This window comes from Alligator mississippiensis, chromosome 15 (genome assembly GCF_030867095.1).
Source record: "Alligator mississippiensis isolate rAllMis1 chromosome 15, rAllMis1, whole genome shotgun sequence".
NCBI lineage: Eukaryota > Metazoa > Chordata > Crocodylia > Alligatoridae > Alligator > Alligator mississippiensis.
In genome coordinates this window covers 20,742,758-20,754,891 of record NC_081838.1, presented here as the reverse complement: position 1 = coordinate 20,754,891, position 12,134 = coordinate 20,742,758, and the positions used below count along the sequence as shown (strand labels likewise).

General features: G+C 59.8%; 1 protein-coding gene across 3 annotated transcripts in view; it reads right to left on the bottom strand.

Annotated features, from left to right (window-relative positions):
* Nucleotides 1-516: 516 nt before the first annotated feature.
* ARHGAP30 (Rho GTPase activating protein 30) overlaps nucleotides 517-12,134 on the bottom strand; it is a 29,009-nt gene continuing 17,391 nt past the window's right edge. The window contains exons 6-13 of one of the 3 annotated variants that reach the window (XM_059719358.1): nucleotides 11,845-11,972; nucleotides 10,523-10,679; nucleotides 9,064-9,164; nucleotides 6,804-6,881; nucleotides 5,803-6,288; nucleotides 4,837-4,908; nucleotides 4,241-4,464; nucleotides 517-3,667 (exon numbers count right to left, since the gene is read on the bottom strand). In XM_059719358.1, coding sequence (XP_059575341.1) covers nucleotides 1,673-3,667; nucleotides 4,241-4,464; nucleotides 4,837-4,908; nucleotides 5,803-6,288; nucleotides 6,804-6,881; nucleotides 9,064-9,164; nucleotides 10,523-10,679; nucleotides 11,845-11,972 — 3,241 coding nt within the window. In that variant the 3' untranslated portion in view covers nucleotides 517-1,672. The remainder of the gene's footprint in view (nucleotides 3,668-4,240; nucleotides 4,465-4,836; nucleotides 4,909-5,802; nucleotides 6,289-6,803; nucleotides 6,882-9,063; nucleotides 9,165-10,522; nucleotides 10,680-11,844; nucleotides 11,973-12,134) is intronic. The other 2 variants (XM_059719359.1, XM_059719360.1) reach the window with 2 other exon arrangements.

Here is a 12,134-nt window from a genome sequence, read left to right as displayed (position 1 = left end):
GTCCTACAGCCACCGCCACCAGCGACTCTAGGAAAGCATCTCGGCCCCAGCCTGCACCATCCCTTGCTCTTCCAGTAAGGACCAGCCCTGAAACAGCAGCAGATCCCTACCTGTGCCCAGAGCCAGCCCCCCCTGGAAGGCAGCGGGGTCAGCGCAGGGTACCAGCCCCGTGGGACTCAGAGATAAAGATGACGCAATGCAATGGGAAAGGGAGAGGGGGAGCAAAGGTACAGGACAGCATCTCCTGCTCCCTCCGCTCCAGCTCAGCTGGAGTCCACATCTTCAGCTGCCAAAGGGAGGTCAGCGCCACCTGATCCTGCTTTGTCAGTCGAGCTCTCCGTGTATTGTATCAGCCAGCTCAAAGTGGCCTTTGCCTGTCCAGTAAAGCCCACACGCAAGCCAGTGTTCGCTGACACCTGGCTGGGCAGGTACGTCTGGGCTGCAGAGGCAGGAGGACGTGGCCCTGAAGACAGGCACGACCAGAGGACTGTATTTGAGGCCATCAGCAGGCTGCGCTGACTTCTTCCAAACCATCTTTATTGTCCTGTGCTATCATACAGTTCAGCCCAGCACTTCCCACCCACAGGTCCCCAAGGGCTGGAGCACCTGAAGCAACCAGTGAAGTCACACAGCGTGAAAGGGCAGGGAGGGACGCCAACCCTCGCTGCCCCTTTCATTTTGAGGAGGCCGGCAGTAGGCAAGGCCTGTGCACCCCTCCAGCCCACCCCACCTCCCTTCCAGCCCAGTGCTTTCCCATCAGAGTCTGTCTTGGGCTCATTCCTTCCTTGGCCTTTTTGGCAAGACTGGAGCCCGTGAGGATGGCAGTGGAGCAGAGCCAGGGGATTCTTTGAAACAGGCAGCGTCTCCCAGGCCTGGATCTCAGCACCTCCACTTGGATCCCCCAAACAAGTATTCGCCATGCTAAGTGACTGCTGGTGGGGTCGGGATGTGCTGTGAGGATGGAGGCGGCAGTAACCTGTGGCCAGGCCTGCAGCTAAGAGGTAACAGGTAGAGTGGGTGCTGGGGAAGTCTTGGAGCTGAGTTCTCCATCAGGGGAGCTGTTTCTCTTCCAGCAAATTTCCTATAAGCAAGAGAGGAGATGGCTGCAAGGTCTGGGTGGCCTGAGCGACTGTGACTGCAGGGCTGGTTGCTGTGGGTCACACCCCAGTGTACCCTGTGGATTTGCAGACAACCTGCTGTCGCTCTTCAGGGCGCTTGTGGAGCAGAGTCCCCGCAGCGCCCATCAGCTTCTGCGCGGAGACTTGGCACTCCTGAGAATGCAACCACACATTACTCATAGCAAAGCCTGCCCTGATGTGGTGCCAAGAGCCTTTAGCTCAGTGGTTCAGAGCGCGTTGCAAGTGGGCTGGCTCGTGCCCTGGCCAAACAGGCTGGGGGACTTCTCTATGAAGCAGGGGGATCTCAGCCTGATGGAGGAGAAGGGGAGGAGCAGTTTGTTAAGCCCAAGTGTCTGAGGGTACCAGCATGGGCTGGTTGGGGCTCGTGTGAACCCTGCAGTGCAGCCAGGCTAGTACAGGTGGTGGGATCCTCTCCTGCAGCACACACCATGGACAAAACACGCCATTTCCCAGATGCTGAGAGGGCAGTGAGTGAGGGCTGGGGTGCCAGCACTGTCGCCCGCCCATCGGCCAGTGCAGGTCCCTCCACACGCTCAGAAATCTGTTGCCTCACGGCTGCCTCTGACCTCCAGAGCCAGGGACCGCCGTTGTTGGGGCATGGCACTGGTGGGCTCCTCCACATCGACAGGCCGCAGGCCCAGCCTAGGCAGGCTCAACCTGTTCCTGGGAGGAAGATCGTGAGCAAAGGGTGCTGGTTCTGGGCTCAGCGGCGGTCGGGATTCACAGGCAGGGTCGAGCCCTGTGACCTGGAATGGGTGATTTCCTACAGCCGAGCTGTCGGGGGACAGTGGGGTCCCTGTGCAGCTAAGCGTGCGCAGGGGACGCTGTCCCAGGGCCCTCAGAGCCGGCTTGGGAATGGGGGACAGCTTCTCTGGTTTGGTGGGGCTGGGCGCCTCTTGGATGTTCTCCCCGCAGTAGGTCTGGATCCTCTGCCCAGGGCCCTGGGCCAGGTGCCTCTCCTTGGCCAGGGCCACGGCCTCATCGAAGGACATGCTGGTGCCGCTCCGCCAGCTGGCTCGCCGCTGCCTGAGCAGGGCATCCGAGATCGGGTCAGGGCTGTCAGCGCTGCTGTGGCGCTTCTCCAGCTTGGACAGCTTCTGGAAGGATGATTCCTTGCTGAAATCTGTGGCCCCCAGGCCCCCGCCACTTGTGTCCAGGCTGACGGGGTGCGACTGCCTCTGCGGTGGGGCCCTCCAGTGCTCCCCACCCTTCTCCGGCGTAGTCGGCTGGGGCCAGGTCGAAAATTCCCCTGGTGGGACCTTGGGCTTCAGGGCAGGAGGGATCTTGGCAAATTGGGGCTTGGGTGGCACCACCGGGACAGACTTCACCTGCTGGACACGGATGGTGCTGGCCGTCAGCCTCATGAGGACGCTGCCATCGGGGCGCAGCCCCATGTGCAAGCCGGGTTCTGCTGCAAGGGGGGCTGCTGGCATGGGATGCTCAGGTCCCTGCGGGGCACCAGCAGAGCTGCACCCCAGTGAGGGGGTGACCCTGGGGGAGTCCTCAGGAGACAGAGTGGTTTCAGGGAGAGTCTCAAGGAAGGGATGAGTCTCATGGCCGTTCTCAGCCACAAGGTCCATGGCGCTCTCAAAGCTGTGCGTAGTAAGGACAAAGGCTGTGTCAGGACCCTCTTCGGGAGCAGGAGCCATGGCAGCCTCTGGGCCTGTGTCCGGCCAGGGGTCAGGGCCAGCTGTGAAATCTGTTCCCTGTGTGGCAGCTGGAGCAGCCCCAGTGTGAGGCTCAGCCCAGCACTTCCCACTCTGCAGCTGCCCAGTGGATGGTGCTGAGGGACCAGTACTCACTTCCCTCTCTCTGGCATGACCAGAGCCCTCCTGGACAGATGCGCCAGAAACCTGTGGGATTGGCTCAGCACCCACTGGGCCCCAGCCCTGTTCCTTTCCTTCGGAGCCTGTTCTGCTCTTTGGTTCCCAGATGCCCTCGCACCTTGCTAAGGGGACGCTGCCAGTGGTGGCCTCAGCCCAAGGTGAGCCTGGCCCTTCGCTGGGCAAAGAACAGTCACTTTCAAGGAGCAGGTCTTCTTCATCCCACTCCTTCATGCCTTCTTGGGGGGTGGCCGCACTGAGCTCTGGCTGCTGCAGATGGACACAGGAGTCCCCTGAGGCCTCCTCTCTCAGACACAGCTTGGCTAAGCTGCCTGGCAGAGGCGCCTCTGCTGTGCCATCTTCGCCAGAGGACAAGGAGCCACTTGGGGCTCCAGCAGAAGCTGCTCCTTCCACCAGGCTCACGGGCTGTTGGCAGAGGGGCTCTGGAGTTGCGTCTCCTTCCAGCCCCTTCTCCAGGAGAGCTGTGCCCAGAGCTGGGTCTCCACCACGCTCCCGGAGGTTCTCCAGCTCACTGGCTAAGGGACTCAGGTCATCATGGGCACTCATGAAGGCGTCCTCAGAGTCTGTCTCACGGTAGAGGTCCTCGCTTTCTGAGCCGCTGTAGGCCATGTAGTACACCTCCTCGTTCATGCACTCCTCGATGGAGAAGTAGTTTGGGGGTGGCTCCACCGAAAACTCCTCTGGCTGGCAGGGGAAAGCAGGCAGAGAGTTAATTCCTCCATGGTGGCAGCCAGGCTCCCTGGACAGCTGAGGGTATGTGGAAGGGGACCCGGGGCATGAGACTCTGCTGTGAGCCTGGGTTTACCTGGGGGCCAGGAGCTGGGCACTGCCAGCCAGGGACCCACAGCTCTTTCACTCACTCCCCCATGGGACCTGCCAGCAGCATGGCTGAGCTGCTCGGCGGGGACGGACAATGCAGACCTGGGGACTGGAGCAATATCAGTGAAATCCCTTGCTGGTATGGGGGGCCTGAGCCCAATTGCTTGTGTGAGCTTGGTTTGCTGAGCTGGCCTGGGGGAGTTCACCCCACATATGTCGTCCACAGTAAATGTGTATGTGTGTGTCTGTTTATCCCTCCCTCCCTTCATCCATCCATTTACCCATCCATCCCCACGCACTCAATCTATCAAGCTGACTCCTTCCCTCCCTGTCTGCTTAACCCCACACAGCCCCTCTATCTGTCTGTCTGTCACTGCATCCAAGCAGATGCCAAGGATAAAAACCAGCATCTGGGTTTCAGTGCTGCTGAGAACGTACGTTCATGAACCCGCTCTCCATGTCCTCATCCATCGCTGAGAAACCGTCCATCATCCCCCCAGCCAGACTGGGGCCGGTCTCCCCCAGGCGGCTCCTTGGTAGCGGGTCGCCTTCAGCCCCATCATCCTGCCAAGCGTCCTGGCTGTCCAGGAATGAGAAGGAATCTCGTAGCTCCAAGGAGATGCGGGTCTCCTCCGTATCGGGGCCTTCAGCCGTGGTTCCTGCTTTGAAGGCAAATGCAGAGGGCGGTGAGCGAGAAAAGGCGAGGGGAATGTCTCGCAGCCAGTGCTTTGCTTCCAGCCACTGCAGGGTAATAGGGTGGGGAGGGGCACGTCCCATGGGCAAAGTCCAGCCACAGGCAAGGTAGGAGCAGGGCCGTCCCCAGGCCACAATCCCCCTTCAAGAACCTTGCACAGGGCTGGGGCACAATCAGGGGCACCACAAGACAGCAGAGCCAGCAACAGAGCCACATGCCACCAAGGAGCTCACAACTGCCGCGTCCTGCCTCTGCAGCACTCCCAGCTAGGCCCTACCCCAAGGCCACTGCTCCCACTCCCCCCTCCCACAGGCCATGCATGGCAGAAGGGGTCTCTGACCTGCTGGGGGGTTGGGGGTCTGTTGCCTTTCAACCCAGCTGCAGCAGCTGTTGCTGACATTGCTGAAGCTCCCTGGTGTTGAGAATATCAAAAATTAATTTTAGATGAATGCATGAGTGAGACAGTCCCCCATTGCTGGCTGTTGCATTGGAGGGAGGAGTGGGGGTGGTGAGCCAGGGATCTTTGCAAGGCCAGGGTCTCTCACTTGACAGCTTAGCCTACTTTCCTTCCCTTTCTGCTTATTATCATAAATCCCAGAGCAGTGAGGTGGAAGGAACCTAGTCCAACCCCTGCCTGAGGCAGGATCAGCCCTGTCCAAACCATCCCAGACAAACCCCAATCTAAACTCTACATAAAAGTGCTGTCAATCCTGACACCACACAAGACATCACACCCGAAACTGCCCCAGGGAAAGCAGTTGAACCACGGGAGCCAACCTCCTGCTTCTCTAAAGGGTTGTTAATAGATGACCAAAAGATTCCAGGGAGAGGCCATGCCCTCCTCTATAATTGCCAGTTAAGGCGAATCCCATCCTGTGCCTTCGTGGTCTGGGCAGCCCCTTGTTGCAGGGAACAGGTCACTTCCACCTGCTTGAGGCAAGGGAGAGCGATGGGCCCCAGGGCAAGCTGAAAGGGGTGCACTGCCTGACCATGCAGCCAATGAACAGGCAGCACACGCTTGACTGCTCACTGGCAGGGGTCCAGGAGGTACACAAACAGAGAGGGCCACTGTTTGCGCCATGGCAGCTGGCAGGAGGTCTGCTACCACCAGCCACGGCAGTGAAACAGCCCTGGGGGTGCCCTGCCCTCCCTGCCCTGCTCTTGGGTGTGGTGGGAGGAGAGGCAGGGCTGTGCTCCTGGCTTCAGTGTTGTGGGAGTGCTACAGACCCCCCCCACTCAGGGTAGTGCCCACCAATGTAGCACGAATGACGCCCGCACCACGGCCCAGGCCATGCTACCCACTTACCCAGGGCATCCTCTGTGCTGCAGGCACTCTCAGCTGCTGGCCCTGCTTCAGCAGCCTGCTTCTTGCTGGCTCCCCCCTCGGGCACCGCGGGGCTCTCAGAGGCTTCCTTGCAGTAGCTCAGGGCAGGGCACTCCAGCCCCCGGGTCAGCCGGGACAGGGAGAGGTTGGAGGTGATGTGGAAGGGCACGGTGACGGAGAAGGGGCCGGAGATGTGGACCCCGGCGCACTTCTCCGCCCGGTTCCGCGTGGCCTTCGGGGAGCGGCCCACCAGCGAGGCCCGCCCCGGCTTGGGCGTCGTGGGCTCTGACTTGGCTGTGGCCTCCCCCTCGGACTCCACCATCTTCTGCCCCTCCTCGCCTTTGAGCCTCTCCTCGGGGAACTCCTCCGACTCCAAGAAGCTGTCTTCCCGCGATGACGGGCTGTCAAAGCTCTCCCGGCGCTGGGGGGGCTGCTTCTGTGACCGCTTCCTGCCCAGCCGGGTGTCATCTGAACCCAAAACAGGAGACGGTCAGGACCCGGTCCTAGCCCCTCTCCACAGCCCTAGAACCCCAAGGAAGGAGGCAAGAGACCCAGTAGAGAGTGCGGCTGCCCCACCTCATCGTCCAGAGAGCTGCCATGTGAAAAGCCAAGCCAGGCTGCCCCATAAGAGAGAGGAGTACAGTCATGGATGTGGTGGAGGGGTGCTGCCTCCTATCGCTGCCTAGGCAGGATGTGTTTGAGGCATGTGAGGAGCGGGGGACTTGGGCAGGGGTTTGTTCACTCAGCTAGCAGCCAGCCAGATGCTCCAGCATGGCCATGCCTAGGGCTTGCATCTGGGTGAAGCCAGAGGGTTTGTAGGCACTCACAGCAGCAGCTGGATCCTCCGCTCTACCCAGGCTAGGCTCGGGCAGGGGCATCCCTAATCCCTGGGGAGCGAGGAGAAGTGCTGCACAAATGACCCTGGCCCCTGCCCATGGGAAAGACTCTGCAAATGGCATGTCTTCCCCAAGCTGCCCACCTACCCTCGTTGGTGCAGGGCACGGAGCTAAGGGAATCCATGCTCTTCGCTGGTCGCAGGCACACCTTGCCAGACTTATCGTCTGCAAAACAAAACCCCACAAATTGAGCCCAAGGCAGGAGTGACGAGGCTCCCAGGGTCGTGGCACGGGCCCAGGGAGCTGCTCCGCTGAGATGGCATCACCAGGTTGAGTGGTCCTACCACGATGTCACAGTGTTCGGCACTGCCCAGGCAGCTCTAGCTCCTGCAGCACATGGAAGAAAGGCCAAACCCCAGCCCCAGAAGCGCTCACAGCCCAGCCAGAGTCTGTGCCTAATAGGCTGGGTTTAAGGGCTCAGGATTTAAGACCGGACCTTTGGCATTGACCATGCTGAGCCTGTTCCACCGTGGGGCCAAGCCACACCAATGGTCATGGTGGCTTTGGATACACAGGCCTCTGGATGGATCTGAGGCCTTCCTGCAATTCCCTGTGTGCCGCTGTCAGATGGGGTCACTGGTCACTGCTGCCAGGGTGTGGATTGAGGTGGAAGAATCAAATTCTTCCTTCCCTTTCATCTGAGTCTAGGGCAAGGCCTGGGGGACTGGGAGACCACCAAACTATAGGAAGCTGGCGAGGGAGCAGGTTTCATCCATTCCCAAGTGGAAGGAATCAGAACTGTGTGTCCTAGTCCCCATACTGCTGAGGGCTGGAGTTGTATGTCCCAGCCCCTGTACTTCTGGGGTCTGGAGATGTGTGTCCAAGCCCCTGTACTGCTGAGGGCTGGAGATGTGTGTCCAAGCCCCTGTACTGCTGGGGGCTGCAGGAGATGTGTGTCCTAGCTCCTGTACTCCTGAGTGCTGGAGATGTGTCTTAGCCCCCATACTGCTGGGGGCTAGAGGAGATGCTCTGTTAGGTACAGTGGCCAGGAGAGCAAGTTCTTCCCTGAGTGCTGCTGGGCAGGTTCCCATGACCATGTGCTAGCTGGGTACCAGCATGGTCTGGCTGCTGCCCAAGGGGCCAGGCACAGGCAGGGACCTCTCCAGCTGCTTAAAGGGAGGGGCAGCTGGTTGGGGCCTGCTCCTTGCTGCACATACTGGGTGAGGAGCTAGACTCACCTCTTCCTGGGCTTGGCCTGACTGCTGGCCTGGGCAGCAGTCCCAAGGTGGGCATGCCAGCTGCAGCCCAAACCCTTTCATACATCTGGGCTGGAGCTAAAACACCAGGAGGGGAAAGAGCCTCAAAGCTGAAGGACAAGGTGGGCGCAAGAAGAAATGGGTCTGACCTGGCAGATGGGTCTCACCTGGCCAGGAGTCAATGCAGCCTGGGGAGTAGGAGGGAGTTTCTAACCAAGATGTGTGACAGGAGCCCCTGGAAACCTAAGTCCCCATAAGGTGGAACTGGAGGAGTCTGTGCACAAACTCATAGGATGTGGGGCCTGCAAGACCAGGAGGAATGAGACCGCCACCTCTTCCTCCCTGCTCTTTCCTCTGCATGAGCCAGCAGAGCCCCATGCCCCCAGGGCATGCTGTTGGCACGGACATCAGGGTGAATGAGTAACATAGCTCCATTTCTCTGTGGTGACCAACCCTAAGGAGGTTTCCTGGCCAAGTGGCCAGTGCCCATGGATTACATCTACATTTGGCTACAGCTCCTTTATACCCCTGGGGTTGGAATCAAAAGACCTGGAGTTCGGTTGCCGGATCCCCAGGGCTGGGTGCACAATTTGCCTAGTTGCAGTCTGCACAAGAACTTGTTCTGCCTCTACTGGTGACAGTCATGATCCCAAGGGATCCAATATTCCCCAGCAGAACTGTTTCCTCTGGGAAACACGGACACAGAGAGAGCAACATGCTCTGGTGGAACAAGAATCAAACTGAACTGTACAGCATGGGACGACCTGGGGTGGTATGAGATGGTCTATCATGGGGTGGTGCAATACTGTGCAGGACAGCATGGCCTGATGGGGCACGCCGTGTATGTCACAGCAAAACCCTCCAGCTCTCCTCTCCCCTCCCAGAGTCCTGCTACATCAGAATGGGCACTTCATGTCCACTATGTCTGGGAAAGTGCCTACATTTCATCTCCTTGCACTGATCTGAGCAGTGGGAGGCTCTGATATGGAGACACTGAGCCCTGACCAGCTGTGCCCATGATGGCAAAGGTCAGAGGACCTAACAGAAAGCCTGAAGCTGCCCATAAAACATGTGGCAAACAGGGAGAAGGGCAGGGATGCTGCCAAGAGCACTTGCTCTCTGCTCCCCTCCCTCTGGTCCCATCCCTGCACCTTTATCCTCTGCTTTGGTCATCTTGCGCTTGGAGTCATTGCTGGATCTGCCCAGGTTGAAGATTGACCTCCATTTCTTGGCCTTCAAGGAGCCTTTTCTTCTAAGGAAAATCAGAGAGTTTAGAAAGTCCCTGCCTAGCAGGCCCATACCTTTCTAGCTTGGCCAGACACCACCACCACAGGGCACAGGGATAAGTCAGAAGGGCTATCCTGGACTGTGTGCGTGCACACATGCGTGTGCCCATGCAGCATTGCACTCTGTGTAGCGCTGTGCACCAGAACAGCTCATGTGGACACTGTTCTGTGCGTGGCTGTGCATGGGCTTGCAGACGTGTGAGGTCTGCTGCACCCCATAGGCAGGGATATGTCACAGTGGCCTGGGAACTTGTCGCAGAACCACATCACAGCTGGGCCGGGTTGGCAAAGCCCTCAGGCAGCCAACTCTAGTCCAGCTCCTGCGAAAGACAGGAGCCGCTCTGTGTGAACCAGCCCAGACATGTGTTGGTCTAACCTGGGGGCTGGGGTCCAGCTCACCCAGACCCAGATGCAGTGAGGGATGGGAGAACAGTGGCAGTAGCCACGGGATTTAACACAGCCATTACATGCCCCCACCACCAACACAACCCACCCCAACAGCTCCGCCCCCTGGATTTTGCCAGAGGGCCCTGCCCCCTGCTCGCTGGCACCTCTGGGCCCCATGACACAGTTTTGCTGGCCCTAAGTTTGACACCCATGGTCCAACCCTAACACAGATGGTCCAATGCTCCAAAACCCTGAGTGCACTCTCACCTGCCTTGGGTGGAGCAGCGGGATGGCGGCCCTGCCAACGCCAGCCCAACTTTTCCATGGCTGTACAACTGAGGGAGGCTTTAATGACAGCCTTTCCATCCCTGGAGGGTGGTTATAAAAAGGATGGCGCCTGGACAAGGGGCAATGTGCTGACCTTTCATCAAGCGAGGTTTAAATAAAGATGAACCATCTACCCCTGCAGCTGGCCAGGCCTGGAGCAAAGCCCTGGGGAGGTCAAGGAATCCCCACCATGGAAACACGGGGTAGAGAGACACTTGCCTGGGCTAGACCTGCCTGGAACAGGGGGCAGGACTTACTGGCCTCCTGAGCACCTTGCCAATCCCACGCATGTGTGAGCTCTCTGGGCAGGTCCCTGTCACTGGCCCAGCAGGCCTCAGCCCTAGCTCTATTCAAGGGGCCAGCCTGTGGCGAGGTTGCCCCAGGCTGGACCAGGGAAGCCATCAGAGGCCTGGGGAACCTGGGGCAAGGGCACAGACTGTCTGCAGAAGCAGAGGGCCTCTGGTGCCATGCCTGGCTCTAGCACCTGCGCTACTCCTCTTCTGCGGAGGCAGGTCTGGGATAGATCTGGGGCACCCATGTCTGTGGGCAGGAGCCAGGTGGCTGGGGAGGCCTCAATGGAGAGTGGGGAGGTGGGTGCAAGGGTACGTACTTGTGCTCGTTAAGCTCGATGATAGTGTGGTAGGGGCGCATCTGCGGGGGGCCGTCCCCCGGGTGCAGCGTGGTGGGCATATTGTAGGGGAAGCTCTGGCCATCAGGAAGGGGACCTGATAGGAGCAGGGACTTCCTGAGGCTGTTGCGGTCGTTTCCTGCAGGGGAAAAGATGGGGCAGAATGTCTCAGTGCTGGATTAATGAGACCTTTGTGCTAGCGATCACCACTGGGGACCTGGGGCTCCCCCAGACCTGGCTGGAGCCAGCAAGCAGAGCCAGCACCCACCTCCCACTCAGCAAAGGCAGCTGTCCAGCCCCTCTCTGCTGCAGGAGACAAGGGGTAGTCCTGGGGGGGCATGGTCCCCACTGGGCAGAGGAGAGTAGAGTCTAGCCCCAGCCCCGGAGAAATCAGTGCTGCCCTTTGGCTCTCTCTCTCTCTGGGCTCCAAGGCCTCTTCTTCCACCACTTGTCCCTGCAGAGAAGGCTTCCCTCCCCTCCAAGCTCAGCACCTAGGTCACTGCTGGCACACAAGTGGCACTGCTCCTCAGCCCAGTGACATCCTGGGAAGGTGTCCCACACAGCCCATGGCGGGCTCCCTTCATCCCCTGCACCTGGGGGCTGTTCTCTTCCAGCACCCACACCCGGGTGGATCATCAGCACCCAGGGACTTTCAGAGCCTCACATGGGAGCCTCCGCCTCTGTGAGCCCATGGCTGCAACTGGCTCATGGACAGCCACAGCAGCCATGGCTGCCTCGAAGGACACGTGCCCATGTGGGTGGGGTCATGGCGAAGCCAGCAGCCAATGCTCTTGGTACCCCTCAGCTGGCTGAGGCCAGCACGAAGGGTGTTTGTGCATGGGCCATACCCACTGCCCATGCCTGGCTGGGCATTTGTGTATCACAGGAGCTGTGATGTTTGGTGCCAGGCCTGGATGCAGCACCCCTGAGCTGCTGGCTCCACTAGGATCCCAACTCAGCCCAGCCCAGGCCACTTCTCTCTGTCAGGCTGCACGGGCTCAACCTTCAGCCCCCCTCTACCCTATGCAGGGAATCTTCTCTGCTAAGACCAGGAGGGACCTGCTGTGGTCCTCTCCTTTGACCAGGACCAAGGGGAGGATGGGGTCTTGCCGCTAGGTGATGGCACGATGCCTCGGCCAGGAGCGCTGGGGCTATGCTCCATGTGGTCCTGGAGCAGGAGTCCCCCTGAGCCATCCCATGGCCCTCTGAGATGGCCTGGCATCATACCCAGGTGTACAGGGACCTGGGCTGGGCACTCCATGGGCTCAGCACCCAGGCAAGGGACCAGGCCTGGCAGGACTCACTGCAGAGGGGGGCGTCTCCAAAGAGCTGCTCCACATGGGTAAGGATGAACTCCACCACGATGGATTGGACCCGCACCTCCATGAAGGCAGCTGTGCCATTGAACCCAGAGGCCTCGATGTCCTTGGACCTGGTGGGAACAGGGACAGGTGGCAGGGAGGGCAGGGCAGCTGCAGGAAGGCCTGGCTGCTCCAAGCTGGCTGGACCCCGCCACTGCCTGGCATCCACAAGCTGAGCAAGGCCAGGAGATTGGTGCAGGGGTCCCCAGAGCCAGAGACAGCAGCATGGGGAC